Genomic DNA, 27,261 nt, shown 5'->3' on the forward strand with positions numbered 1-27,261 from the left:
ATGGGGTAAGCAACTTTTCTTAAAAACGCTTCCAAAAACATCTTAGTAATACCAAAGTTAATTATACATGAATAATGAAAATGTATTTGCAAATATTCTCTCCAATACTTACACCTGACTAATGACAGACTAGCCCTAATTTATCAAATGTTAAACTATACTGTGTTAACAGAAATTACTTTTTTTTTGCTATATTTGTACATTATATAGTTTTTTTCTTCGATACTATGTAAGCTTTTCATAATCAGAAAGCTGTTGTTGCCAGTCCACTTTGTTTACAAAACATAACAGGTGCCTTTTCTCAAACCAACAAAAACTGTGACACGAAACGTTTGTAAAGTAAAGTGATGGCTTAGATATTGCTACTGCGTGCATTAGCAGGGAGTTATAGATTAGACATCAGCTGTATTATGAAAATGATCTAAACTAGAAAGGGGATAGCCTTTTTTATATGTTTGGTAAACAGATAATAATTTATGAGGAACACACAGAGACCCATTTCCAAGGCAAACTTCCTAAAAAAGGGTGGAACTGTTAAATAAGCGTTTCTGAATTTTTTGTTTGCTAGTCTTGTATCATTAACCTTACTGTATTGCTTGCTGAACATTTTCTAATCTATGCTTTATAAAAAGTCTCCATAATGTTGTGCTTTAATTTAAAGAAAGTACTTTAAGCATCACTTTACAAAAATGTCAAAAATATTGGTGCTAAGATATAGCAATAGAATGCTTATGTAATGTGTCCCCTTTTGTTTAGCTGGTAACTTGTTTTTAGACGAATAGTAAAAGATCTTCTTCCTCTAAGCCAAGTACAGTACAGTGTCAGTGCAACTTATATGCTGATTTGTAAAACAAATCTTGTCTTGGTACAGGAGGTGTAGCCCTACAGAGTTCTTGGGTGTGCTTATTCATATAATTGCTGGCTGATATTTTTCAACAGTCACTGACTATGCTGCCAATGCTTTGGTTGGTATGACTTCAACAATGAGTGATGGTCCAGATGTCCATAATCCTGTTATCTGTGCAGATAATATTATTCATTCAAACTGAGGTGTTCCTACTCTTTATAGGACTATAGATGGAAATCTACATGTAACAAATTTAGCTTTAAGTTTTATATCTATTTTAAAGGCCACAACACAAACAATTGCAATGCATTTAATGTTTTCTCTGATATTGAAATTCTCTTTCAGAGCCCTGCTTCTTTGGTGGTATTTTTTCTTCATGGTGTTTTGTAAATCATTTGGTGAGTGACAACGTTTTGGGGTGCAATAATACACTATGAGATCATTAACTCCCTTAACATATCTTTGTTTAGGATATACCTGGTTACAGATACTGTTCCGAACTTAATATAGCTGGGCTGGACCTGTCTCTGTTTCGGTGATTAACTGTGCCCACTGTAATCTAATTGAAGATATCATTCTATGTAGGAGAAGCAGTGCATCACACAATTGTCAAGTTACTTTCTGTTAATTAAGAAAAAGAGAGGCATTCGAGACTAAAGCCTCGCTGTGTTTTGTATTTTGCAGCTGATTTAAAGGACTGCCTTGACATCGGCCTGGTATGCCACATTAATGCGGAGTGTATGAAAACATTTGATGGGACCGGCATGTGTGTGTGCAAAAGCGGATTCAGAGGGAATGGACTCCAGTGCAGCGACATTAATGAGTGTGTCATCACTCCCAGCCAGTGCCACAGCAAGGCAACCTGCGTGAACACTCTGGGAGGCTACAACTGTCTGTGTATATCTGGCTACACCGGCAATGGATTTGCATGTGATGACATCAACGAATGCCTGTCAGATAACGGCGGGTGTCACAGTGATGCCATCTGCACCAACACAATGGGTGACAGAACCTGCAGCTGTAGACCTGGCTTCACTGGGAATGGGTTTACTTGCAATGACGTGAATGAGTGCTCCAATACAGGGATGTGCCACTGGTATGCAACATGTGACAACACCCCAGGTTCCTACATTTGCACTTGCAATATAGGGTTTAAGGGCAATGGAAATTATCTGTGCTTGGACATAAATGAATGTGCCGAAAAGCCAGGAATCTGCTCTGCAGCCTTTGGGTATGAAGGGTGCAAGAATCAGCCTGGCTCTTACACGTGCACGTGTGCCCAGGGATACCAGAACAATGGAAATACATGCACTGACATCAATGAGTGTGAAACCAACTTTTGCAGCCCGTTTTCAAGCTGCATCAATCTTCCCGGCTCTTATAGCTGCACCTGCTATAGTGGCTATAGTGGAAATGGCTTGACATGCGTAGACATTGATGAATGCACTGGAGCCAATGTCTGCCACCCTAAAGCCAACTGCATCAACTTTCTGGGGAGCTATAACTGTTCCTGTCGGCCAGGGTATTTGGGCAATGGAGTCTCCTGCATAGATGTCAATGAGTGCTCTGTAGCAAGCATGTGCCCCGCTGAAGCCAAGTGCATCAACTCTGATGGCTCCTACCGGTGTGACTGCAGTCAAGGGCTTGCCTTCAATGGCAGCAACTGTGAAGACATTGACGAGTGTGCTCTTAGCCTCTGCAGCCAGCATGCCACTTGTTTGAATCTCCTCGGCTCCTTTTCGTGCAAATGCAACAGTGGGTTCAGCGGGATTGGCACCAGGTGTGACGACATTGATGAGTGCCTGGTAAACAATGGGCACTGCCACTCTGAAGCTATTTGTAACAACCAGGTTGGTGCATACACATGCACCTGCAAAAGAGGTTTCTCTGGTGATGGGGTTTACCAGTGCACAGATGTAGATGAATGCAAAGTTGACAATGGCGGCTGCCTTAACAATGCCACTTGTACAAACACTTTAGGGTCCTTTTTATGCCGGTGTGCTAGTGGATTTCAGCTCATCAATGGTACCATCTGCCAAGACATTGATGAATGTGTAACAGGTTCTGGGCCTTGCCAGTTTACTGAACAGTGTGTTAACAGCCCAGGCTCCTATCAGTGTCTGTGCAAAAGGGGCTTTTCCAAAGCAAATGGAATAACCTGCATGGATGTAGATGAATGCCTCAGTAAACCGTGTGATGCCAACGCTATTTGCAACAATTCATTCGGTTCATTTACCTGCACTTGCAATGCTGGGTTTGCAGGACAAGGATCCATATGCACAGATATCAATGAATGTAATCTCACTGGTGTTTGCCACTCAGACGCCATCTGCAGCAACTTTCCAGGAAGCTACCTGTGCAAGTGTTTTGAAGGATTCAGTGGAGACGGATATTTGTGTACAGATATAAATGAATGCTTGATTAGGAATGACACCTGTCCCTATAGCACTGTTTGCATAAATTCTGTGGGTTCATATGTTTGCTCTTGCTTAAATGGCACTGTGGCATATAACAGTAGCTGTGAGCTGCCAAGCCTGAGCTGCAAGCCAATGTGCCACCCCAAAGGGTTGTGTCATCCAGCTGGACTCACATACCAGTGCATCTGTGATGTTGGATTTGAAGGGAATGGATTAAGCTGTACTGACATAGATGAATGCAAAGAGGATGTCTGTCCAGACAAACAGACTACATGTATCAATGCTCCTGGATCATTTAGCTGTGTCTGTAAGGCAGGATTCAGCCAGAATGGGTCATTGTGCAAAGGTAAGCTTGATTGAATACCGCCATAAAAAAGGGAAATAAAGCAGTATCTTATAAAACAGCCATTATATACAACTGCATCATTTTAAAGTAGCAGGGTTTCAAAAATATATAGTGTTGTACGTCCCCACGTGTTGCTACAACTGTTTAAATAATAGACCTGTATTTTCTCTTTTCATTATTAAAATCTTGCCAACTTTTTACCCTTAAAACTTTAAAGTCTGTTTCAAAGTTATTTTCAAAATGGCCGCTCTAGTGCACTGGGGTTTGAGATCTGTCCTCTAAATCACTGCAGTGAGAGTGAAAAACAACATAACAAAAGTGCTCTGGCTTTTCTGTTCCGTACCACATCATGGATCGTTATTGCTGTGTTACCTGTTTGACAATGTGGGCAATAATCCTTACACTATCGATGCACGAGAGCGGACATTTTGAAACAGACTTTAAAGTTATAAGTGTACATTTACCTGGAGATGTTAGGCATAGATGCTGTGGATGGTATTCTGCTAATGAGTTCTAGAGCATAAACATATCAGTTGAATGTTTGAAGTATATTTTTTTAATTAAATTTTTTGAGAAAGAAAATGAATTGTATTTTAACATTCTTGCATTTTGTCTCTTCCTACCGCTACAAACAAACCCCACCACAGATATTGACGAGTGCCTCACAGGAGTTGAAAAGTGCAGTCCATTCGCACAGTGTTTTAATTCCATTGGAAGCTATCACTGTCAGTGCCTAAGCGGGTTCAGTGGGGATGGGTTACACTGCTCTGGTAAGGTTACGCACAACTAGTTGATGAAATTTGTAAAATTTGTAGCATGTGTGTTGTAGCTAGTAACCAGCATAGTGCTGCTTTTGTAGTGGTGCGTCGTGTTATATGCTAGATTTACTCAAAACCTTTCAGTATTGTTTTCCTGACACTTTCCATTTTGTTGATGAATTTTAGACATTGATGAATGCCAAAAACAAAATGGAGGATGCCACCTGTCTGCCACCTGCACGAACACTGCTGGGACATACCACTGCAAGTGTCCTCTAGGAATGACGGGCAACAGGACCGAGTGCTGGGATGTGGACGAGTGTGCAGACGTTGTAGTTAGCAACTGCAGTGAGAATGGGCAGTGTCTAAACTCAGTGGGATCTTACAAGTGCGAGTGCAGTGTGGGTTTTGAAGGAGATGGACATTCTTGCCAAGACATCGATGAGTGTGATTTCCCTTCAATCTGTCACAGCAGTACAGAGTGTAAAAACACACCAGGTTCTTACAAATGCTCTTGCATTCACGGCTTCTTGAATGCCAAAGGAATATGCATGGACATCGTCCGCTGCCAGAATCAGTCAAGCTGCCACGAGCATGCAGAATGCATTGAAATGAATGGGTCCTTCTACTGCAGCTGTAAGCCGGGCTTCACAGGGAATGGGACCCATTGCGATGACCTGGATGAGTGTTCCATGGTCAGCTTGCAATGCCATAACAGCTCCACCTGTCACAACACTTTGGGATCTTACCACTGCGAATGCTTGGGGGGTTATGAAGGCAATGGTACAGCATGCTATGATATTAACGAATGCCTTGGAAGCCTAGCATGCCACGAAAACAGTATAGATGAGTGCAAAGAGAACGTCTGTCCAGACAAACAGACAACGTGTATCAATGCTCCTGGATCATTTAGCTGTGTCTGTAAGTCAGGATTCAGCCAGAATGGGTCATTGTGCAAAGGTAAGCTTGATTGAATACAGCCATAGAAAAAGGAAATAATGCAGGTGCTGTATTTTCTAAAACAGTCATTACATAAAACCGCATCAATTAAACTTCTGCCAAATAAGTCCTAATGCCCACTAGTTTAGGAAATACTGTTCCTTGTTTCTGGGCTGAAGCCATTTCTTACAGCATTTACATGGAGGTGTTAGGCACAGTTGCTGTGGATGAAGTTTTGTTTACTCTTTGTACAGCAAAGTTTGAACCAACATGTCAGTTGAATGTTTGAAGTTTATTTTTATCATACATTTTTTTGAGAAAAAAAATTTATTGCATTTTAACATTCTTGCATTTTGTCTCTTTCAACCACTACAAACAAACCCCACCACAGATATTGACGAGTGCCTCACAGGAGTTGAAAAGTGCAGTCCATTCGCACAGTGTTTTAATTCCATTGGAAGCTATCACTGTCAGTGCCTAAGCGGGTTCAGTGGGGATGGGTTACACTGCTCTGGTAAGGTTACGCACAACTAGTTGATGAAATTTGTAAAATTTGTAGCATGTGTGTTGTAGCTAGTAACCAGCATAGTGCTGCTTTTGTAGTGGTGCGTCGTGTTATATGCTAGATTTACTCAAAACCCTTCAGTATTGTTTTCCTGACACTTTCCATTTTGTTGATAAATTTTAGACATTGATGAATGCCAAAAACAAAATGGAGGATGCCACCCGTCTGCCACCTGCACGAACACTGCTGGGACATACCACTGCACGTGTCCTCTAGGAATGACGGGCAACAGGACCGAGTGCTGGGATGTGGACGAGTGTGCAGACGTTGTAGTTAGCAACTGCAGTGAGAATGGGCAGTGTCTAAACTCAGTGGGATCTTACAAGTGCGAGTGCAGTGTGGGTTTTGAAGGGGATGGACATTCTTGCCAAGACATCGATGAGTGTGATTTCCCTTCAATCTGTCACAGCAGTACAGAGTGTAAAAACACACCAGGTTCTTACAAATGCTCTTGCATTCACGGCTTCTTGAATGCCAAAGGAATATGCATGGACATCGGGCGCTGCCAGAATCAGTCAAGCTGCCACGAGCATGCAGAATGCATTGAAATGAATGGGTCCTTCTACTGCAGCTGTAAGCCGGGCTTCACAGGGAATGGGACCCATTGCGATGACCTGGATGAGTGCTCCATGGTCAGCTTGCAATGCCATAACAGCTCCACCTGTCACAACACTTTGGGATCTTACCACTGCGAATGCTTGGGGGGTTATGAAGGCAATGGTACAGCATGCTATGATATTAACGAATGCCTTGGAAGCCTAGCATGCCACGAAAACAGTTCCTGTATAAACACTGACGGTTATTACGTGTGCCAGTGTAAGGCAGGATTCACAGGCAATGGGTCATTTTGTATAGACCTTGATGAATGCCTGGCCTCAGGTGGTGAGTGGCTCTGCGCAAATGGCTCTTGTTTCAACACCATAGGATCATTCCAGTGCTGGTGCAATGATGGATTTCAAAGCAATGGCACAGACTGCGTTGATATAGACGAGTGCTTACTGAATATAACAAACTGTGATGTCAATTCCAAATGCGTTAACACAGGTGGTTCATTTGAATGCTCTTGTCTAAGTGGATTCCAAAGCAATGGATATTTGTGCTCAGATATCGATGAATGCTTAAACAAAACCGACCACTGCCACCCACTTGCCAAATGCACCAATTTACCTGGCTCATACCACTGTGAATGCCCATCAGGCCATGTTGGGGATGGACTTGCCTGCACTGATGTGGATGAATGCACTGAAACTAAGAGTCTTTGCCATAAACAGGCCCTGTGCCTAAACACCCCTGGCTCCTACCACTGTGCCTGTAAGACTGGGTTTATTTCCGCTGGTGTCATATGCACTGATATTGATGAGTGCCAACTGGACAGGAGAACCTGTCATGCTCAGGCCCTGTGTGTGAACACATTGGGGAGCTTCTACTGCCAGTGCAACCAGGGCTTCACTGGCAATGGAAAGACCTGCTTTGATATCAACGAGTGTGATTCTCCTTCCTCCTGTCAAACCAGGACCAAGTGTACTAATTCCTTGGGCTCATACACTTGCACTTCTCCAGCTAACTTTTCTGACCATGACCCACTCTCAGCACATGGTGCGTTACTTTTTCCAAAACCAATGGGCTGACTTTTAAAGGCTTTTAATCTAAAGGGTAAATTACTTGAAAAGTAATTACTAGAAACAAGCACAGCAGATGTTTAATTTAAGGTAGTTTAAGTAAACCTAAAGATTAAAATATTGTTACGTGAAATTGTGTTTTTTGTATTTGTTTTTTAACCAAACATTTACTTATTTATAGAGTAAAAAAGCTTTGAATCTACCTCCGTGTCTACTATGTTGCAATATCATGAGCTGAATATACAAAGTATGAGCTTAGCTTTTTGTTTTTATAAGAAAGAAACAGTATTGTCATTTGTAGAATAAAAGACTATGATGTAATTTTAGCTTCAAAAGTTGAAATTCACAAATGCATCTTGAAACCCTGGAGGAAATTATGAATTCCAAGGCAACATCAAACATGTATTAAGGCTCAATAATCTGCAGAACTTTTAGGAAATCAGAAAGAAGTTAAAGAAAAGCTCTTTTATGGGTCATTCAATCTCTAAGAATCTAAAACGATACTAAAAATCAGTATATAGTTATTTACATAGTTTAGATTGTTTTTTGTTAGTTTTAAGGTAGGTATAATTCAGATAAAAGAAATTTGAAATGTTCATGAAAGTCCCTATTGTCTGTAAAATCGTGTAATACTCCAGTAGGGAGGGACTTATTCTATTAATTTGAACAACGACAGCAATCAATGAATGTCCTACTTTCCCCTGTAGAGAGTCTTCTTTACCACTATGGAGAGGATGTGGGGGACAGGATGGTTCTCCCCACAGGCAGTGATGTAAACTCACCCTATATTTCACCTACAATGGGAATCCCTTTCCTTGGATCACTTTGGGAAAGGCTCTATGTAAGTAGTAGCTGGGTTGGCTTGACACACTGCAAGCAGTAAGTAGTTCTTCTTTTTCCAGTGACTACGCTATTAAAATAATCCATTGGATTGTATTTATTGTTGAAGCTGGAGAAAATGGGGTTGTTTTATTTTCAGTTCAGTTTGACTCCCGACAAGCACATCTCTCTTTGGAATGGATTTTGGTATAAGTAGACAATCAATTTAATCCATTGTAAGGAATCATCTTCTGTATTGTTTAGTACTGGATTCCTTTCCAAACTTTAGTAAAGCATGCATAATTCATTCAAAGTCAATACAGGACAAGTTGATGGAGACATGGTTACAATTATAAAGTTCTTGACTTGTCAATGCTAATTCTAAGTGAACCGTCCACTGCAAGTCCAGTACACATTAAACAACTCCAAGCAGCTGTGTTGATGTTACAGAAATATGTTACACACCAATGGAATCAATTGGTTGATTAATATTGTGACCCAGATGCATTTGTTTATAAAAGCAAGGCAACATGTTTTTTTTTTTTCCTCATTTCAGTTTTCAGATAATGGACTGGTTCAGTTTCAGTCGCCTCACACCAATGAGAAGTACTCTTTCCCAAACCCACCGAAGAATGGCTTCCAGGGCGATGAAGGCATGTCGATGCTGGCTGTCTTTTGGGATGACTCCGACCTCACTGCAGGAGATGGGAAACTCTTGTACCAGGTGTGTAAGAGCTTTGAAGTAAAGGCTTCTTCATGATAACACTTTATTTTATGACTCAAAAAAGGTGTTCGTCACCCAGGTCAAATAAACACGTGAAGTTATCCCCCACGCTTAGGCCAAACTATGTAAGAATTATTTACAGCAATGGTCATGAACGGGAATTACTCTCAGCAACCAGATACAAGAGCATCAAAGGGTTGGAGAAAGTCTAGTGAAAAGCAACAAGACTAATTCCTTTCCTTAAGGAAGGAGTTATGAAGATAGCTTGAGGGAATTGAATCTATTGAGCCTAGAAAAAAGAAGGATTAAAGGGAACTTGATTAAAGTTTTTAAACTCTTAAAGGAGTTGACCACATAATCCACTGACAATGGTTTCAGAGGACACAGCTGGACTGACTTAGGATAGAAGGTAGGAGACACTTATCACAGAGAGGGATGAGTGTATGGAATGAGTTACTGAGCCACACTGTTGATGCCAAATCACTGGGATCCTCTAAGAATGACTTGACAACGTTTTTGGGTGATGTTTGTAAAATACATTATGTTCTTGTGTTCACCTATAACATTTTCAAGCCACTGTAGTTTCTTCTCGGTCTGTTCTATAGGTTTACAGCAAACCGGATGCCCAGGACGTCTTTTCCAAAATTGCATTCAACAGAACCACAGGAGACGTGAACAAGTATTTAGTTGAAAAGGGAGACAGAGCTGTATTTGTACCGAGATGGATTCTGAAGATTACATGGGATCATGTGCTGCCCATTTCCTTTCAGTCAAGTAACGCCTCAGAGGTAAATATGCTGGAAATAGCATCATTGGCTGCTGTCAGTTTTATTAATAGAGTTTTATACTGTACTCAGTGTCCTCAGACCTGGCAACGAAAGATGCTGCTTAGCAGGTTTTTAGTCAAGTATGGGTTGTTCACTGGTGAAGCATAATGACATTGTTTGAGACCGGAGCTCTAGATTTAAGCTATGATTAAAAAAGATTTAAGAGATCCTTTTCAATAATGTAATATTATTTCAATTGGGTGGTGTCCTTCACAATACTGCAGGCAAGCAAGTGTTCCTGATAGCAAACAATACAGTTAAAAGGAAGTCTGATTATTCTATTGTTATGTTTTGAGAAAGACACTGTCACATTTCAGCCAAACCCCTGTTGCGAGCTTTTGCACTTTGTGGAATCTAGTCATTGATAGAAAGGGAAAAAAGCTGCCAACAATGGACCTGGGTGAAGTAAAATGGGTGTCCTTTGGAAAAAAAAAAACATTTTACTTTGGGCTTGTCTGCAGAATCCAAAGTCCCAGGACTAGATAGGTAGCCCAACCTACTCTACAGATATGTTTTCATTGAGAAGAACAGAGAATGTCAAATTCATTGAAGGAAGTGTTTCTGTGATCCTTATGGTGTGGTAAAAATAACTCCTTAATCTCTCCATGGATACCTACAGTATACTCAAAGTTTGCATTGATCTTGCATTGATCAGTATTGATCTTGATATTTTAGACAAACACTTTCCAGTGCATCCTCACCACAGACGGTAACCGCACGTTTGCCCTGTTGAAGTACTCCAAGATGCTGTGGGGTCCAGGTCAAAGAGTCAACCACAGAGCACTCATGGGATACACAGATGGGGCGGGGGTTTTCTACAACGACCCCCACACGCAACAGGACAACTCCTATGGGCCGGGGGGACGGTACCGGCCAGATCAGGCGCTCGGCAACACCGGACTGCGGGGTCAGTGGATTTATCAACTAGACATGTCGGAAGCCGCCGTCAACAAGGAGCCAGACTACCGCATCATGTGTCAGCAGTGGTACCTGAACGAGCCTGACGCTTCTTCGTGGACTGCTGGGTTAACCCCCTGCCCCTGCCACAGCTCTCAAGCCGCTGAAGATGCCAGCTTCACGTTGGAGGTTCTTCCGGAGGAGATGGCAGCGAAGGTGCAGGCGCTTCGTAGCCTGCAGACTGAGGGGTTCGTCTTCCAGTCCATGCTGCCCAATAAGTACAATGCGGGCCGGAGGTGCACCTTCAGTTCCCAGGGTTACCTGCTCAGAGGGAGCAGCGATCGTTTCTTTATTAGTAGCCCAGCCATCCCCTGGGTTGAGGAGCACATCAGTAGGTGTAATCTTAATATTCTCTTGCTTTTCCTTTTCGCCATTTATTCTTTCAGCATTCACCCTTAACAAAGTCTGTCATCATTAACCTTGCTTTACAGGTGCCTGTGAAAACCCTTTGTAATCCCTGACAGCGCCTGATAAACTTGGAACACTTTTTAAATGTTAACATTCTTTTAGTGTTACTGCATTTATCTGGCAAGTGTGTTATTTGTAAAATATATATCAATAAAAACAACTTCTTTATGTATTTATTTGTTGTTAAAAGTTGTAACGGAGGCTTGATTTTGTCTTTCCTTACCAACAGACAAGGATCTGCTGCCCTTCGACTGGTGCTGCATTAAATCATCCCGGTGTCACATGTACTACACAAAGCGACCACAAGAAAACTGTGATCATTATACTCCCGGAGGGATGGGTAAGTAGGTCCAGATTCTTACTAATGGAGTGTTTCCACATGGAAATACATTTGACTAAGATTCTTTCAGACCTGACTGCATCTTTGATCCATCTGATGCTCATGTGTTGCTCTTTTGACAATCACCTGTTGTATCTGGAACATTAGAGGCCTGTGTTGTTATTTAAGTTACTTTTTTAAAAAAAGGACAGAAAGTATAAGGTGCAGATCCCCTCTGAAAACATTCTGAAGTCAACCGTTTTAAACCAGCAGAGGTAACCACACTCCTAACTAGGAAGGCTGTACTAGAAATCTACTACGGTAATAGAAACTGCTAGCTCACCTTCAGATATTACCCAGAGGTAAGCATGACAAGTTCATGGGCTGTAACAGTTTGTTTTCCCACAAAAACTAGAAACAAACAAAGTAATAGCATTTAAAGTTCCTAAACAAGTTTTTTTTTAAATCCATAAATGACATCCTATTATCTCCAGCAACAATCATCCAATCCCTTGCTTATTTTGTCTACAGCTATTTCACTGCAACACTACAGTTGAATCGCTGCTGCTGCTTGCTGGTGTCTAATCTCTTCCTGGGTTGTTGCTCAAACCCACCCCAACGATGTTCAGGATCTACAGTCAGATCATGTGATCTATAGCCCAAGATCCAGAGGAAGCAGTTAATCAATAGCATACCATTTCAAATATTAGCATATACTGAATTACCATATAAAAAAAAAACAAACAAGCAAAGACCCACAATGCAAAGTTGACCAGTGATGAATGTAGAAGTTAGTAAGGGTTGAGTTTCTGAAAGCGCTCTCCAGTTTGTTTCTTAGTGCGTGTTCTGTAATGCCTCTGTGATGTTTAATGTTAACAAAGTGAGTCTGTTTGCTGTTTCTACTAAGGCCTGGTCTACGGGACCCTGCATGTGAAGACCTTTGACGGGACTGACTACACTTTTAAAGGACTGGGTGAATTTGTCCTTCTCAGACTGTCGTCAAGCCAAGGATCCAACGTCTTCACCCTGCAGGGGCAGACGGACGCTGTGGTGACTGACGGAAGACATTCAAATGTGACAGCTTTTGTACGGCTAGCGGCTTTTTATCAGGGAACAAGCAAAGTAAGTGATTTCCCTTCAGTGATATTAAATGTTTGGGTCAAACAGTTCAGATTATTACAACTAAACAGGTTATGATAAATATTAATAACTGACGTAACTTTGTTGCAATGTCATTTTAATTGCACAGTTATCTCCTGTAATCTGTTACTAGCACATTAGTCTTCATAGTGCGTTTGTTTTACGAGGTTTATAACAAGGGAGTGGGCTTCAGGAATAGTTAGCATCAAGAACCACATTCTAATATTTTGTTATGGTCATTCAAATAGATGCACTTCTTTAGTCATAAGCAATCGTTGTCTACTAGTATTTATAAGATCTTTTAAAGACACATTTTAGAAATATTAATAACAAAATATAACTTGTATCCACCAATCAAGAAGCTTAAATGCAAGGCACTACCACACGATAGATGACCAACACTTTCAGATAGAATATCTAGAAAACAGCAGTAAAGCGAAGCAATAAAGGTGAAAGAACCAATAACAGTACAGGCACTATCGGCCTTTTTCTTCACAAGAAACCCCTGATTATTGGGAATTAGCTTGGTCGTTGACCTGGTCTACGCCTTCCCAATGGGGTGATGCCCTCTATTTAAGTTTCTGTTGCTTTGATGTAATGAACACCATATCAAGCTTTGTCATGTGGTTGCTCTAGAGCCAAACTGTACCATGTTATAAAACTGGCACCTTCAGACACTTTCTGTGACTCTGCCCACTTCCTTCTTTTTTTTTCATCACTCTGCACACTAAGAATAATTTATCAAGAGCTCTAAAGTTCCCATTTGTGTTCAGGTAGAGTGGAGACCATCTGACAGCAAGGAGGAGCTGAGAGTGCTGGTGGATGATGAAGCAATAGATTTAAATGCTGGTAAGAATAAATCAATGAGAACCAATTCTTATTTTAAAAAAATGCTCATTTCCATGTGTCTATTATGCAGCTGGCTCTTTGAGCTATATATATATATATATATATATATATATATATATATATATATATATATATATATATATATATATATATATATATATATATTGAAATTCAAGTCGCATCATTTAATGCTGCTGCATTCATTTTCATGACATTCGCTTGATTGACTGACTTGTAATACTAGAGACTGCTCTGATCACACCGATGAGAAAACAACATAATGATATCTTTTCAACTATAAAAAGCTGAGTTTTATTTTTTTTAATGAGCAATCCAGGATAACAAACAGTCTACTGGACTGCTCAAGCATTCTATTGGACTGCTGGCAAGAATCTAATCAGAGATAAGTGTTCTAAATGAAATCCTAGCTTAAATAAAACAAGTTCACAAGTATAAGCAAAAATGATCTTCTGACCTCATTAACCACATCCAACAAGCCTAACTCCACAGAACATGGATCAACCTGTGTGACTGTCTTGCAGGAGCCAGCTATATGAATCAGGACGGGTTTGCCCTGAGCTGCCCCCAGCCCAGGCAGTGCAGCCTTGTTTACTACTCAGGCTTGCAGGTGCAGGTGGAGATGGGCATCAGTGGATACCTCATGGCCCTGATTAAAGCACCGCAGAGCTTCTACAACAAGACTGTGGGCCTGCTGGGCATGTGGAACAGCAACCATGCAGACGACTTCCTCTACTCCAATGGGAAACGCTTAGCTTCTGAAGACGGGAAGCTCCCCTCTGAAGAGGAGCTGCAGGACTTCGGCCTCTCCTGTACGTAATGAGATGTGCGCCTGCAAGCACAGCTGTGTATGGAAGCAAAAAGATCAGAGTTACAAGTAGGGCTGGGCCCATCTAACTTCCACTGTATGTTCACATGCAGTAATAATAATAATATGAATCAAAATCAGAAACATTCTATATCAGGGAGAAAAACAAGTAGTATATAACTGGGTACTCTCAATTAAATACTGAGAGGAAATAGTAGAAAAATAAATCAGACGAGGCAGGTAATATGAGAAACCAGGAATGTAAAAAAGACCAGGCGTGTAAAAAAATACCATGGGTGTAAAAAAAGACCGGGGGGGGGGGGGGGGGGGGGTAATAAAAAAAAAAAAAAAAAAATGTAAAAAGACCAGGCGTGTAAAAAAAGACCAGGAGTGTAAAATATGACCAGGAATGGAATGTAAAAAAATACCAGGGGTGTAAAAAAAGACCAGGAATATAAAAAAGACCAGGAGTGTAAAAAAAGATCAGGGGTGTAAAAAAAGACCAGGAATGTAAAAAAGACCAGGGGTGTAAAAAAAGACCAGGGGTGTAAAAAAAGACCAGGAATATAAAAAAAGAGCAGGAGTGTAAAAAAAAGACCAGGAATGTAAAAAAGACCAGGAGTGTAAAAAAAGACCAGGGGTGTAAAAAAAGACCAGGAGTGTAAAAAAAGACCAGGAATGTAAAAAAGACCAGGGGTGTAAAAAAAGACCAGGAATGTAAAAAAGACCAGGAGTGTAAAAAAAGACCAGGAATATAAAAAAAGACCAGGAGTGTAAAAAAAAGACCAGGAATGTAAAAAAGACCAGGGGTGTAAAAAAAAGACCAGGAATGTAAAAAAGACCAGGAGTGTAAAAAAAGACCAGGAATGTAAAAAAGACCAGGGGTGTAAAAAAAGACCAGGAATGTAAAAAAAGACCAGGAATGTAAAAAAAGACCAGGAGTGTAAAAAAAGACCAGGAATGTAAAAAAGACCAGGGGTGTAAAAAAAGACCAGGAATGTAAAAAAGACCAGGGGTGTAAAAAAAGACCAGGAATGTAAAAAAGACCAGGGGTATATAAAAAAGACCAGGGGTGTAAAAAAAGACCAGGAATATAAAATAAGAGCAGGAGTGTAAAAAAAAGACCAGGAATGTAAAAAAGACCAGGGGTGTAAAAAAAGACCAGGAATGTAAAAAAGACCAGGGGTGTAAAAAAAGACCAGGAATGTAAAAAAGACCAGGGGTATATAAAAAAGACCAGGGGTGTGAAAAAAGACCAGGAATATAAAATAAAAGCAGGAGTGTAAAAGAAAACCAGAAATGTAAAAAAGACCAGGGGTGTAAAAAAAGACCAGGAATATAAAATAAGAGCAGGAGTGTAAAAAAAAGACCAGGAATGTAAAAAAGACCAGGGGTGTAAAAAAAAAAAAAGGGGGGGGGGGGGGGGGGGGGGGGGGGTTACAATAGAATAGCCAGCTCTCCCCACACAATCTCATGTGTGTCTTTGCTTTGCCAGGGTCTGTTCCCTCTCCCGAGAGCCTTCTTCACTCAAACCAGCCGACGAGGACATTCCGCCCTGCCTTCACTGCGGAGCTGCTGGCTTCAGTGAGCACAGAGCGGCTGCAGGGAGTTAGTGAGACCTGCAGTGGGAGCGAGCAGTGCATTCATGACACTCTAGCCACCAGCAGCATGGCTATGGGCTTGCAGACCGCACAGTACAGCCACAGATTCCAAAAACTCACCGTCATATTTGGTGAGTATATCTAATATTGCTGAGATAGTCTAGAGGCTATAAGGTGGTTCTATAACACAAAACATGTTCCTTAAGTAAAAAAAGTTTACAACTAACCAGAGCAAGACACTCTGATATGGTTATACATTGTACTATACTATACTATATTACACTATACTATACTATACTGTACTGTACTATACTATGCTGTACTACACTGTACTGTACTGTACTATACTATGCTGTACTACACTATACTATACTGTATTGTATGACACTACACTATACTACACTGTACAGTACTATACTATACTATGCTGTACTACAGTGTACTGACTATACTATACAATACTATACTGTATTGTACGACACTATACTACACTGTACTGTACTATACTGTACTGTACTACACTGTACTGTACTATACAATACTATACTACACTGTACTATACTATACTATATTACACTGTACTGTGCTATACTGTATTACACTGTACTGTACTATACAATACTGTACTGTACTATACAATACTGTACTATACAATACTGTACTACATTGTACTGTACTATACTATCAGCCAGCAAAGCAGTATTATTATTTTGTTTTATTGTGCTGTAGTGAAATCCAAGACATAACCTATTGAACTCAGTAAGCCCATAATTTCTGTAATCAAACCTATTTCACAATTACATTTTTGCTCTGAAATTACATTTAACCTCATATTTCATGTATTATAAACAACACTATTTAACTGAAATCAAAGGGCTTTATTTCAACACAGTTTAATAAGTCAAGTAGATCCCATTATTCCTTCCTTTTCCTGCAGGAAGCATGCCACCTGTGCTTACCGGACCTTCACTTATCCAGTGTAATTTAACCTACACAGCCAAGGTGACGTTCAAAGCTCGGGACCCGAACAACGACACTGTCATCTTCTCACTTGTGTCTCCAGAGCCAGAGGGAGTGCACATCGGGAGTGGTAAGCAGAGTGAAGCACATGCGTATCTGTATTAGAGCACATCGGGAGTGGTAAGCAGAGTGAAGCACATGTATCTGTATTAGTGCACATTGGGAGTGGTAAGCAGAGTGAAGCACATGTATCTGTATTAGAGCACATCGGGAGTGGTAAGCAGAGTGAAGCACATGTATCTGTATTAGAGCACATCGGGAGTGGTAAGCAGAGTGAAGCACATGTATCTGTATTAGTGCACATTGGGAGCGGTAAGCAGAGTGAAGCACATGTATCTGTATTAGTGCACATTGGGAGTGGTAAGCAGAGTGAAGCACATGTATCTGTATTAGTGCACATTGGGAGTGGTAAGCAGAGTGAAGCACATGTATCTGTATTAGAGCACATTGGGAGTGGTAAGCAGAGTGAAGCACATGTATCTGTATTAGAGCACATCGGGAGTGGTAAGCAGAGTGAAGCACATGTATCTGTATTAGTGCACATTGGGAGCGGTAAGCAGAGTGAAGCACATGTATCTGTATTAGTGCACATTGGGAGCGGTAAGCAGAGTGAAGCACATGTATCTGTATTAGTGCACATTGGGAGCGGTAAGCAGAGTGAAGCACATGTATCTGTATTAGTGCACATCGGGAGTGGTAAGCAGAGTGAAGCACATGTATCTGTATTAGTGCACATCGGGAGTGGTAAGCAGAGTGAAGCACATGTATCTGTATTAGTGCACATTGGGAGCGGTAAGCAGAGTGAAGCACATGTATCTGTATTAGAGCACATCGGGAGCGGTAAGCAGAGTGAAGCACATGTATCTGTATTAGTGCACATTGGGAGCGGTAAGCAGAGTGAAGCACATGTATCTGTATTAGTGCACATTGGGAGCGGTAAGCAGAGTGAAGCACATGTATCTGTATTAGTGCACATTGGGAGCGGTAAGCAGAGTGAAGCACATGTATCTGTATTAGAGCACATTGGGAGCGGTAAGCAGAGTGAAGCACATGTATCTGTATTAGAGCACATTGGGAGCGGTAAGCAGAGTGAAGCACATGTATCTGTATTAGAGCACATCGGGAGCGGTAAGCAGAGTGAAGCACATGTATCTGTATTAGTGCACATTGGGAGCGGTAAGCAGAGTGAAGCACATGTATCTGTATTAGAGCACATCGGGAGCGGTAAGCAGAGTGAAGCACATGTATCTGTATTAGTGCACATTGGGAGCGGTAAGCAGAGTGAAGCACATGTATCTGTGTTAGAGCACATTGGGAGCGGTAAGCAGAGTGAAGCACATGTATCAGTATTAGAGCACATCGGGAGCGGTAAGCAGAGTGAAGCACATGTATCTGTATTAGAGCACATTGGGAGCGGTAAGCAGAGTGAAGCACATGTATCTGTATTAGAGCACATTGGGAGCGGTAAGCAGAGTGAAGCACATGTATCTGTATTAGAGCACATCGGGAGCGGTAAGCAGAGTGAAGCACATGTATCTGTATTAGTGCACATTGGGAGTGGTAAGCAGAGTGAAGCACATGTATCTGTATTAGAGCACATCGGGAGCGGTAAGCAGAGTGAAGCACATGTATCTGTATTAGAGCACATTGGGAGCGGTAAGCAGAGTGAAGCACATGTATCTGTATTAGTGCACATTGGGAGCGGTAAGCAGAGTGAAGCACATGTATCTGTATTAGTGCACATTGGGAGCGGTAAGCAGAGTGAAGCACATGTATCTGTATTAGAGCACATTGGGAGTGGTAAGCAGAGTGAAGCACATGTATCTGTATTAGTGCACATTGGGAGTGGTAAGCAGAGTGAAGCACATGTATCTGTATTAGTGCACATTGGGAGTGGTAAGCAGAGTGAAGCACATGTATCTGTATTACAGCACATTGGGAGTGGTAAGCAGAGTGAAGCACATGTATCTGTATTAGTGCACATTGGGAGTGGTAAGCAGAGTGAAGCACACACTAAAAAGTTGCAGATTTCAAGTTACGTATACAATTGTATCGTTAACTTGAAATCTCCAACTGTTTAAGAGCTGGAAAAATTTAAAAAAGCCTAATTAAGAACATGATTAGTTCAATGAACGGTTTAGTCAAGTAATTGAGAGCTCAGTTGGAACGAAAAGCAGAAAGTTTGAGAAATCCTGTTCAAGTTCAACATCATACAGTGTTTGAAGATGAAAATTGCTGGTACTTCTCAATAAAACTACATCCTGAATTCAGAACGAACTTCAGTGTCAGATCAGTTGCGAGCCTGTATATCTCAAAGGTGGTTTGAAAATTATTTCATCAACTGTGGTGCTTCTACCACTGAGACACTAGATGGCAGTGTAGACACTACAACTTATAAAGTGAAATACTGCTGTTGATATACAATTCAGCTCCAAGCTAATCCAGCGTGATTTAGAATGCAATACATTTTTAAAAGGCTTGTAACGCTACTGCTTATGTAACAACCAATGAATAGGGTAGGATTTTCTTCATTTGAAGAGTTAATAAGCAGGCAACCTGAAGCTCTGGAAGTGAATGGATTGTTTTCTCTCTCTCTCTCTCTCTCTCTCTCTCTCTCTCTCTCTCTCTCTCTCTCTCTCTCTCTCTCACTAGCTGACGGTGTGCTCACCTGGACTCCGCGGGACACGGCTCCGGTGATGTTGACAGTGCAGGTTAATGATCAGCTGTCGGGTTCTGTATTAAGCCCTGTCCTTCAGGTCTGTAACTGTGCCAACGGGGGGACCTGTGATTACACCAGCGTCATCCAGAACCACCACAGAGGAGCGTTTCAGGTAAGAAAGTTGAGGATCACTATACAGACACATGTAGTCAGTAACTAGAAGAATATAATCTGGTATCTGCACCTATCACAGTTCAGATACACCTTCTGGTCTATGACCATTCAATATGCTTGCTGGAAAACTCCTAATAAGAAGATACGCTTATTTATGATGGCAGTCATGATCAACTTGGGTTCTACATAGTTATTATATAAGCAATAGAAAAACTAATTCAAACTCAATTCCTAACTCTAACACTAACCCCAACCCCAACCCCAACCCCAACCCTAACCCTAACCCCAACCCCAACATTAACACTAACCCTAACCCAAATCCCCAACCCCAACATCAACACTAACCCCAACCCCAACCCCAACATTAACACTAACCCTAAACCCAACCCCAACATTAACACTAACCCCAACCCTCTGAACCAGCAATGTCCGTCAGCTTGCAGGCCTGACCCTGGGTTTGTTTGTTTCTTTGCTTCCCCAGGTTGTAGGCTGCCTTTGTCCAGAAGGCTATTCTGGAGCATTCTGCTCTGACCCTGTCAATGCATGCAGAGGGAAGCCTTGTTTCCCAGGTGTAGCCTGTGCTAACCAGCCCAGCCCAGCATTCTTCACATGCGATACATGTCCTACAGGAACAGTGGCCCAAGACAAGAATGGACATAAGTGCTTTATAAACAGTGAGTGTATCGCAATAGAGTTCTTAAACCAGGCTGGGAACTGATATGAAACCATTAAACCCCCTATCAACATTTTATTTAGGCTATTTTAGCCTTTTGAGCATGCTAAAATTTACACAGACTTGAATGTTTCACTGAATGATTCAGAATACAGTAAAATTACCCTGAGTAACAAAATACAACATTAAATTGGCTGGGTTGTTGTTTTTTTTTAATTATTTATAGCACTTCTATAACATTACTTCATCTCACCAGCAGAGGTCAGTGTATCAGGCAGTGTTGGTGTGATGCAAAAGCTAAACGCTCCACTGCCACACCTGCAGAAGAGCCTGCATAGTGGTTAAGATGGCTTGACCGTTGGTTTGCAACCAGACTCTGCCCTGTTATATCATCATCGTCCACAACAGATGTGCTTCACACAGCCTATTTATGGAAGTGCCCAGGTGTCACCTGTCAAGACTTACCTGTGACCTCCTTCCTAGATTTCTGCCTGCCTCCATTCCCGTTCCCATGCCATGAGATGGCTGAATGCTTCACTTCAGGGTCTAAGTACACCTGCAGGTGTAAGGTTGGATTCTCAGGGGATGGGCTCAACTGCACAGGTAGGAACAACTCAGCAATCACCTGGGGCACATGTTTTATATCCACAGGGTATTAGGAGCCATTGAAAACTGACATATGGACATCACTGTTATTCAAAGGAGCAAAATCATGTGGCGGTGAGAATATAACGCCTAGGGTAGTTAGCTGACAATTGGAAAGTCATAGATTGGGTAGAAGAGGAATATGAAATGAAATAAATCAATTGTAAAAAGTCTTGTTCATGTTGTACTGTAGTTTTACAGAGGCTATACACTGCAATGAACACATCGGTCAATCTGTATTTCTAAACTGAAACTAAGATCTTGGTTAACATGCTTCCTCCACAGACATTAATGAGTGTGAGAACCCAGCTGCATGTCCAAGTGCAAAGTATAATTGTGTCAATACCATTGGATCAGTGACGTGCTCCTGCAGGTACCAGACTGCTCAAGACGCAGACGCCTGCGGTGAGTGAGAGCACATCTACTGTAGGTGTTCTGTTTAACAGCAGTTCCACGCTGCAATGTCAGCTTTGTGATTTATACGGTAATAATTGTGGTCAGTTTGAGCCATACACAAGACAGCTCTTATACCAGCAGTGTCCACTTGCAGTTCTGGAGGGTCATTCTACTCCAGATTTAACAGGTGCAATTATATAGCTAACTAGTTCAGAGGCTGAGGGCAGGTTTGATTGGTTCAATTAAAGAATTTAGCACAAGGTTGGAACAAAGACCAGGAGTGGAAGAACCAGCATTGGGCACCTCTGACTTACAATAAATGACACCGTACACACAACGTATTACATAAAAACAAAATGCATCAAATTTTTCTCTGTGGCATGTAAACTGAATTATGTCTGGCTTGCAATTAACTAATTAATTAAAGAATTGATGATGAGTCTAGTATTTTTTTTATTAACTACTCTCTTATTTATTTATAGGGAACTCAGAAAACCCTCCAGGTGAGAATCATCCACAGATGAGAAGCATTGTCACCAGCACTCTGTTTCCTCTCTGTGTTCTGAGATTCCAGTGTGATTGTAAATACCTGTGTGAGTGAAGCATTGTCACCAGCACTCTGTTTCCTCTCTGTGTTCTGAGATTCCAGTGTGATTGTAAATACCTGTGTGAGTGAAGCATTGTCACCAGCACTCTGTTTCCTCTCTGTGTTCTGAGATTCCAGTGTGATTGTAAATACCTGTGTGAGTGAAGCATTGTCACCAGCACTCTGTTTCCTCTCTCTGTTGAGATTCCAGAGTGATTGTAAATACCTGTGAGAGTGAAGCATTGTCACCAGCACTCTGTTTCCTCTCTCTGTTGAGATTCCAGAGTGATTGTAAATACCTGTGAGAGTGAAGCATTGTCACCAGTACTCTGTTTCCTCTCTCTGTTGAGATTCCAGAGTGATTGTAAATACCTGTGAGAGTGAAGCATTGTCACCAGCACTCTGTTTCCTCTCTCTGTTGAGATTCCAGAGTGATTGTAAATACCTGTGAGAGTGAAGCATTGTCACCAGCACTCTGTTTCCTCTCTCTGTTGAGATTCCAGAGTGATTGTAAATACCTGTGAGAGTGAAGCATTGTCACCAGCACTCTGTTTCCTCTCTCTGTTGAGATTCCAGAGTGATTGTAAATACCTGTGAGAGTGAAGCATTGTCACCAGTACTCTGTTTCCTCTCTCTGTTAACAGGGTGGAACGTTTTCAACTGCACTTTGAATTGGAATTTGTTGCGCAGTGCTCCAGAACACACCACTGAGCAGGTAAGAGCTCTCAACATGATTTTACATGCATTATTAGATGTTTCAATCCCACAACCTTCCTTTCATTCGCCACATACAGATCTGACAGTGTTGAGATACATTAAATACACCACAGTGCAGAAACTGTCCTAGTTTTTTGATAAAACTTGTCAAGCAGCTTCTTTATCACAAATTATATAGGTATGAATATCTGGGTCGGTCTGTCACACCTACATATATCTATACTTATAACCATTGAAACTTGGTCTGGACTTTCTTTAGAACAAGCTATATTGTCTTCTTTTCCATGCATATATTAATGTGGCTGTGAATTGTTTGTTTTTTTGTTCCTGGCGAGAGCTGTGATTCATTCATAATTCATGAACATCTTGCTTTTCCTTTATAAATAGTTCAATAACTGTATTGCTGTGGGATGGAATCCATGCTGAATGTTTATGGGTTTACACGAACGATAGTGTGCATTTCCTCCATAGGTAGATAGTCTAGCGTTGTGGTCCCAATGGGAATTGTAATAGTGTAAATGTTCTCTGGACAGGCAAACAGCCTATTCTAGAGCACGAGTCTACACTCAAAGCACTGCTGGGGTCTGCCTCTGTGTGTGGGTGCATCTGTCTATCAATAATCAGAGAACTGATCAAAACTGAGCACTTGTTTCATTTGTCCTTCAGTGAGCACCTTCGCTCTCGCCTGGTTACAGTACAGCTGGAGATTTCACTGCCTGTTCTAGACGATATTCGCAGACACTACAATGCAGTATGCTTCCATGTGGGAACACTAATTGGTTGTTCTTTGGGCCAAGAGGGAACAGAAACAACATAGACACTAATTACGGGACTGTAGCCAAAAATGTAAATAAATCACAAAGCGTTAACGATAGAAAAAGCACTGAAAGGTATTTCAAGTGATCCTGGCGCTAGGCTTGCTACTTTCGTATTAACCGGTAAAGCCCGTTAAACGTCGAATTCCCCCAAAGTACGACTTCTACTGACATACATTTATATAGAATAAATGCCAATAAAACCACTCGCTATTTTTTATTTTCTTCCCAAACATAAGAATCATCTCTAGTTTGTGTAGTTTTTATACCTGATGTCTGTCCCGTCTCCTTTCCGCTCAGAATGGCCAGGGGTCGCTGTCAATCATCTCAGTGGTCCTTTAGTCCAGTAGTTCACTGTCACAGTCATTTCAACCTGTTTTTACAGATCTCGTTACCTGAAGCAGCGCTGCAATGCTCTCTCATTCGATTAAATGACTGTCAATTATCATGACCTGCCCCAACTGTGCACTTTCATTACTTTGAAATTAGCAGGTTAAGGTGAGGCTTTTGGTATAGTTATATACAGTGATAGTTACTAGTTTGATTTGAAAATGAGGCGCAAGAGGAAAACGCTTAATGAACATTGTTCACAATCGCCGGACCAACGGCTGAAGTCTCCGCGGCAGGACGAAGCGGGCCCGTCTACATTACCTTCCCGTGACTCCGAGTCCGGCTGTGCTTAAGCAGGAGAGGGGCGGAGCTCAGACTCCAAATAATAAGTACAAGTTAGTTCTGTTCAGCTGTCAATGTTTTGTTCTGTGCATATTATTTTTACTCATATATTTATGCTATTCTGTTAATACACTTTTATATGCTGCTTTTTCTACGGTTTATTTGAAACAATTTTTTAATGTGTGTAGGATTTATATCTATGTACGGTATAGCTTCGCTGTGACCAAACGTTATTCCAATTAGAATGTTGGTAACTATGTTTTTGTTGCATGTTGAATATGATAAATGAGTTTCTCAATGGCATAAAACGTCTGTTTTTTGGGGGGGGGGGGTTTAAGCATAAAGGTCCATTTCACCCATTTATTATCTGCTTGAATGGAAAAATAAAGACAAAAACCCGGTAAATTCTTTCTGAAATAAACGTCGATTTGGCAAAAATAAATAAATAAATCGAATAGTAGCAAGCCTTCTTATAATGTATATGGCTGTGATACTGGCTCCTTTAGTTAGGCAGGTGACTGGAGGTTGTCTTACTAGTGCTTGTTCTTCATTAAAATTCTACTTGTACCTACATGTAATTCTCAAAGGTATTGACAATGTCCACCCAAGGGACTTTTTTGACCTGAAAAAAGAAACAAGGACCAGGGATCACAAATGGAGATTAGAGAAAGAGAATTATGAGGGTCTGGAACCAACTACCCACTAATGTTGTTGAAGCTGACACCCTGGGATCCTTTAAGAAGCTGCTTGATGAGATTCTGGGATCAATAAGCTACTAACAACCAAATGAGCAAGATGGGCCGGATGGCCTCCTCTCGTTTGTAAACTTTCTTATGTTCTTATTGTAAATGGCACGGTATCCCCTAAAATCCTCTTCAGTGTAAAAATGTTTAAATATGAGAGAGACTAATTCTAAAACAATGTCTTTAGGATCAGGTTTAGGGTTAGGGTTAGATATATAATAAGGTTAGAGTTATATCTATAAGAGACCCCCTGCTACTTTGAAAGCCAGTTGTTATTAGATTCCTGGTGTAATCTTCTCTTTCGTTGCTCGCAGTTACGAAACATCCTGGCTCTGGGCTTCCAGAACAAGTTCTACAACGCGAGTCTGAAATCGGTTCCAGCTGAGGGTCCTGCAGTGGAGTACAGGGTCAACATGTCCAGTGACACGCCACACTGGTATGTCAGGGACTACCTCTCACGAGTCAGCCGATTCTACAGCATCGACCCAGCCACCATCACAGTGGGAGGTATGGTACAGACAACCTTGCAGTCATGAGCAGTGACTCCGAGCAAGACTAATGCTTTTAGATGCTGCTTTAATAATTCTAGGAACAGGGATACTACATGTTAAAGCCGTCTTATTTCTTGTGTCATAGACCTAAATGAATGCACCTCAGGGGAAGCAAATTGCAGCACAGCAGCGTACTGTGAAAACACTTATGGAGGTTATAAATGCATCTGCAACAGTGGTACTTATATGGAGTCCGAGTCCTGTGTCTATGCTACTGGTAAGCATTTATATCATTCAATACTACTGTAATGCAAACAAGGGCCACAACAATCATAAATGCACAACTCCAACATCGCATTTATAGACTTGTAATATTATAAAATATTTAAAAAAAAAAGTTTCACCTATAACTTTAAATTATTTTGACTTTAGTTTTCCAGAACTAAGTACATTAATAGAGCAATATGCACTGCCTGGTCATGTACCAAGCATTGGGTTGGGCCAGCGTTTGCCCTGATCACAGCCTCCACAAGGTGGTGCCAGGTGTCTCTAACCAAGTGCATCCATTCAGTCATTAATAGTTCAGACTTCGACATCCTCTTGCCCTTCGTTTTGCCACTGCTGATACACTGCAGTTTTGAGCACTGTTCTTTCCTACACCACTATACAGGTCTGCATTGTTGAAAGGGTTAAGTCACATAGAGAGGCTGAAACAGGAATAGTTTGTTTCAGGTGGTAGAGGTGGGAGGATGAATATTACAACCTGTTTTGTTTTTCCTCCCACTGTTCCTTCTGATGCAGAATTTTTCTGACAACTTACAGTCTGGATACAAATTACTGTAACAAATAAAAATGACATTACAAAAAGGATTTTTAATCAAAAAATGATGTAAACTATTTTTTTGATTATTCCTGAACCAACCAATTTCAGCCTCTCTTATTTCCACACAAGGGAAGCATGCATCTTGATTACTGTTGCTGTATGATGGTCCAATTCTTACTAAGTTGTTCTCGCTTCCCCAGCAGCTTTTCCCAGAGACAATAGCACAGTTACACAGGAGGTGCTTAGGCCTGAGGATTACACAAAGCTGATAGTGGCTCTGGTTCTGGGGATCGGGGTCCCGCTGTTGCTGCTGCTCCTCATTGCAGGGATTATTTGCTTTTGTTGCATGAGGAGGAAGATAACGAGTGGAGAGTAAGTACCTGACAGTAGAGGAACACGTATCACTGTACAGGTCTGACAGCAGAGGCTTTCTCATGAACACGTATCACTGTACAGGACTGACAGTAGAGGATCTCTCATGAACGTGTATCACTGTACATAATGATTTGATACACATGGAACAAATAATGTTAATTTCTGCAAATATACCCCCTATGATAGTTCCAGTAAAGGTGAAAACTTCCCTTGTAATTATTAGCCATCACTTCCCTTGTAATTATTATTTTTAGCTGTCACTTACATGAAAACTCCCCATCTTATATCCCCTGGTCCATTGCACTAGCTTAAAGCTGGAGCCCGTACAGAGGTGTGTTTTTAATGAGCTGTTTGTTATTTGTTGTTTGTTTTACAGTATACCTGCAATGCACACAGGGGTCGTACTCATGGAGAATGCTCCCCCACCTTTTAACTACACAGACCCTTCCCTGCTCTACAAAGTACATTGCTTACCTCCAATGCAAAATGGAAAACTCTAGAACCTGAAACA

The 27,261-nt window shown here is 41.2% G+C and overlaps 2 protein-coding genes and 1 long non-coding RNA gene across 4 annotated transcripts; 2 read left to right on the forward strand and 1 right to left on the reverse strand.

Moving 5' to 3' along the window:
* Positions 1-2,269, forward strand: LOC121316457 (adhesion G protein-coupled receptor E1-like). The gene is made up of 4 exons (XM_041251523.1): positions 1-5; positions 1,193-1,245; positions 1,532-2,122; positions 2,232-2,269. Exons 1-4 carry the CDS (start codon positions 1-3, stop codon positions 2,267-2,269), a joined length of 687 nt encoding a protein of 228 aa, XP_041107457.1.
* si:ch73-105b23.6 (fibrillin-1) lies at positions 2,052-27,261 on the forward strand. Of its 2 annotated transcripts, none has more exons than XM_041251385.1 (25): positions 2,052-3,610; positions 4,258-4,380; positions 4,555-5,328; positions 5,699-5,821; positions 5,996-7,468; positions 8,199-8,332; positions 8,867-9,034; positions 9,640-9,822; positions 10,537-11,149; positions 11,456-11,566; positions 12,453-12,667; positions 13,459-13,534; positions 14,077-14,364; positions 15,856-16,092; positions 16,899-17,051; positions 19,634-19,812; positions 20,296-20,488; positions 20,971-21,090; positions 21,418-21,537; positions 22,011-22,031; positions 22,759-22,829; positions 25,376-25,568; positions 25,698-25,829; positions 26,576-26,747; positions 27,127-27,261. In XM_041251385.1, the coding sequence occupies exons 1-25, from the start codon at positions 2,425-2,427 to the stop codon at positions 27,248-27,250; spliced, it is 7,182 nt and encodes a 2,393-aa protein (XP_041107319.1). In that variant the 5' UTR covers positions 2,052-2,424; the 3' UTR covers positions 27,251-27,261. The 2 variants fall into 2 exon arrangements, with proteins under 2 accessions (XP_041107319.1, XP_041107320.1); XM_041251386.1 differs by having other exon boundaries at positions 26,579-26,747.
* Positions 17,040-24,359, reverse strand: LOC121316329. The gene is made up of 4 exons (XR_005950378.1): positions 23,916-24,359; positions 20,953-21,043; positions 19,650-19,763; positions 17,040-17,077 (listed from the first exon to the last, which is right to left on the reverse strand). It is a non-coding gene; the product is annotated as an uncharacterized LOC121316329 (long non-coding RNA).

This window comes from Polyodon spathula, chromosome 5 (genome assembly GCF_017654505.1).
Source record: "Polyodon spathula isolate WHYD16114869_AA chromosome 5, ASM1765450v1, whole genome shotgun sequence".
Lineage (NCBI taxonomy): Eukaryota > Metazoa > Chordata > Actinopteri > Acipenseriformes > Polyodontidae > Polyodon > Polyodon spathula.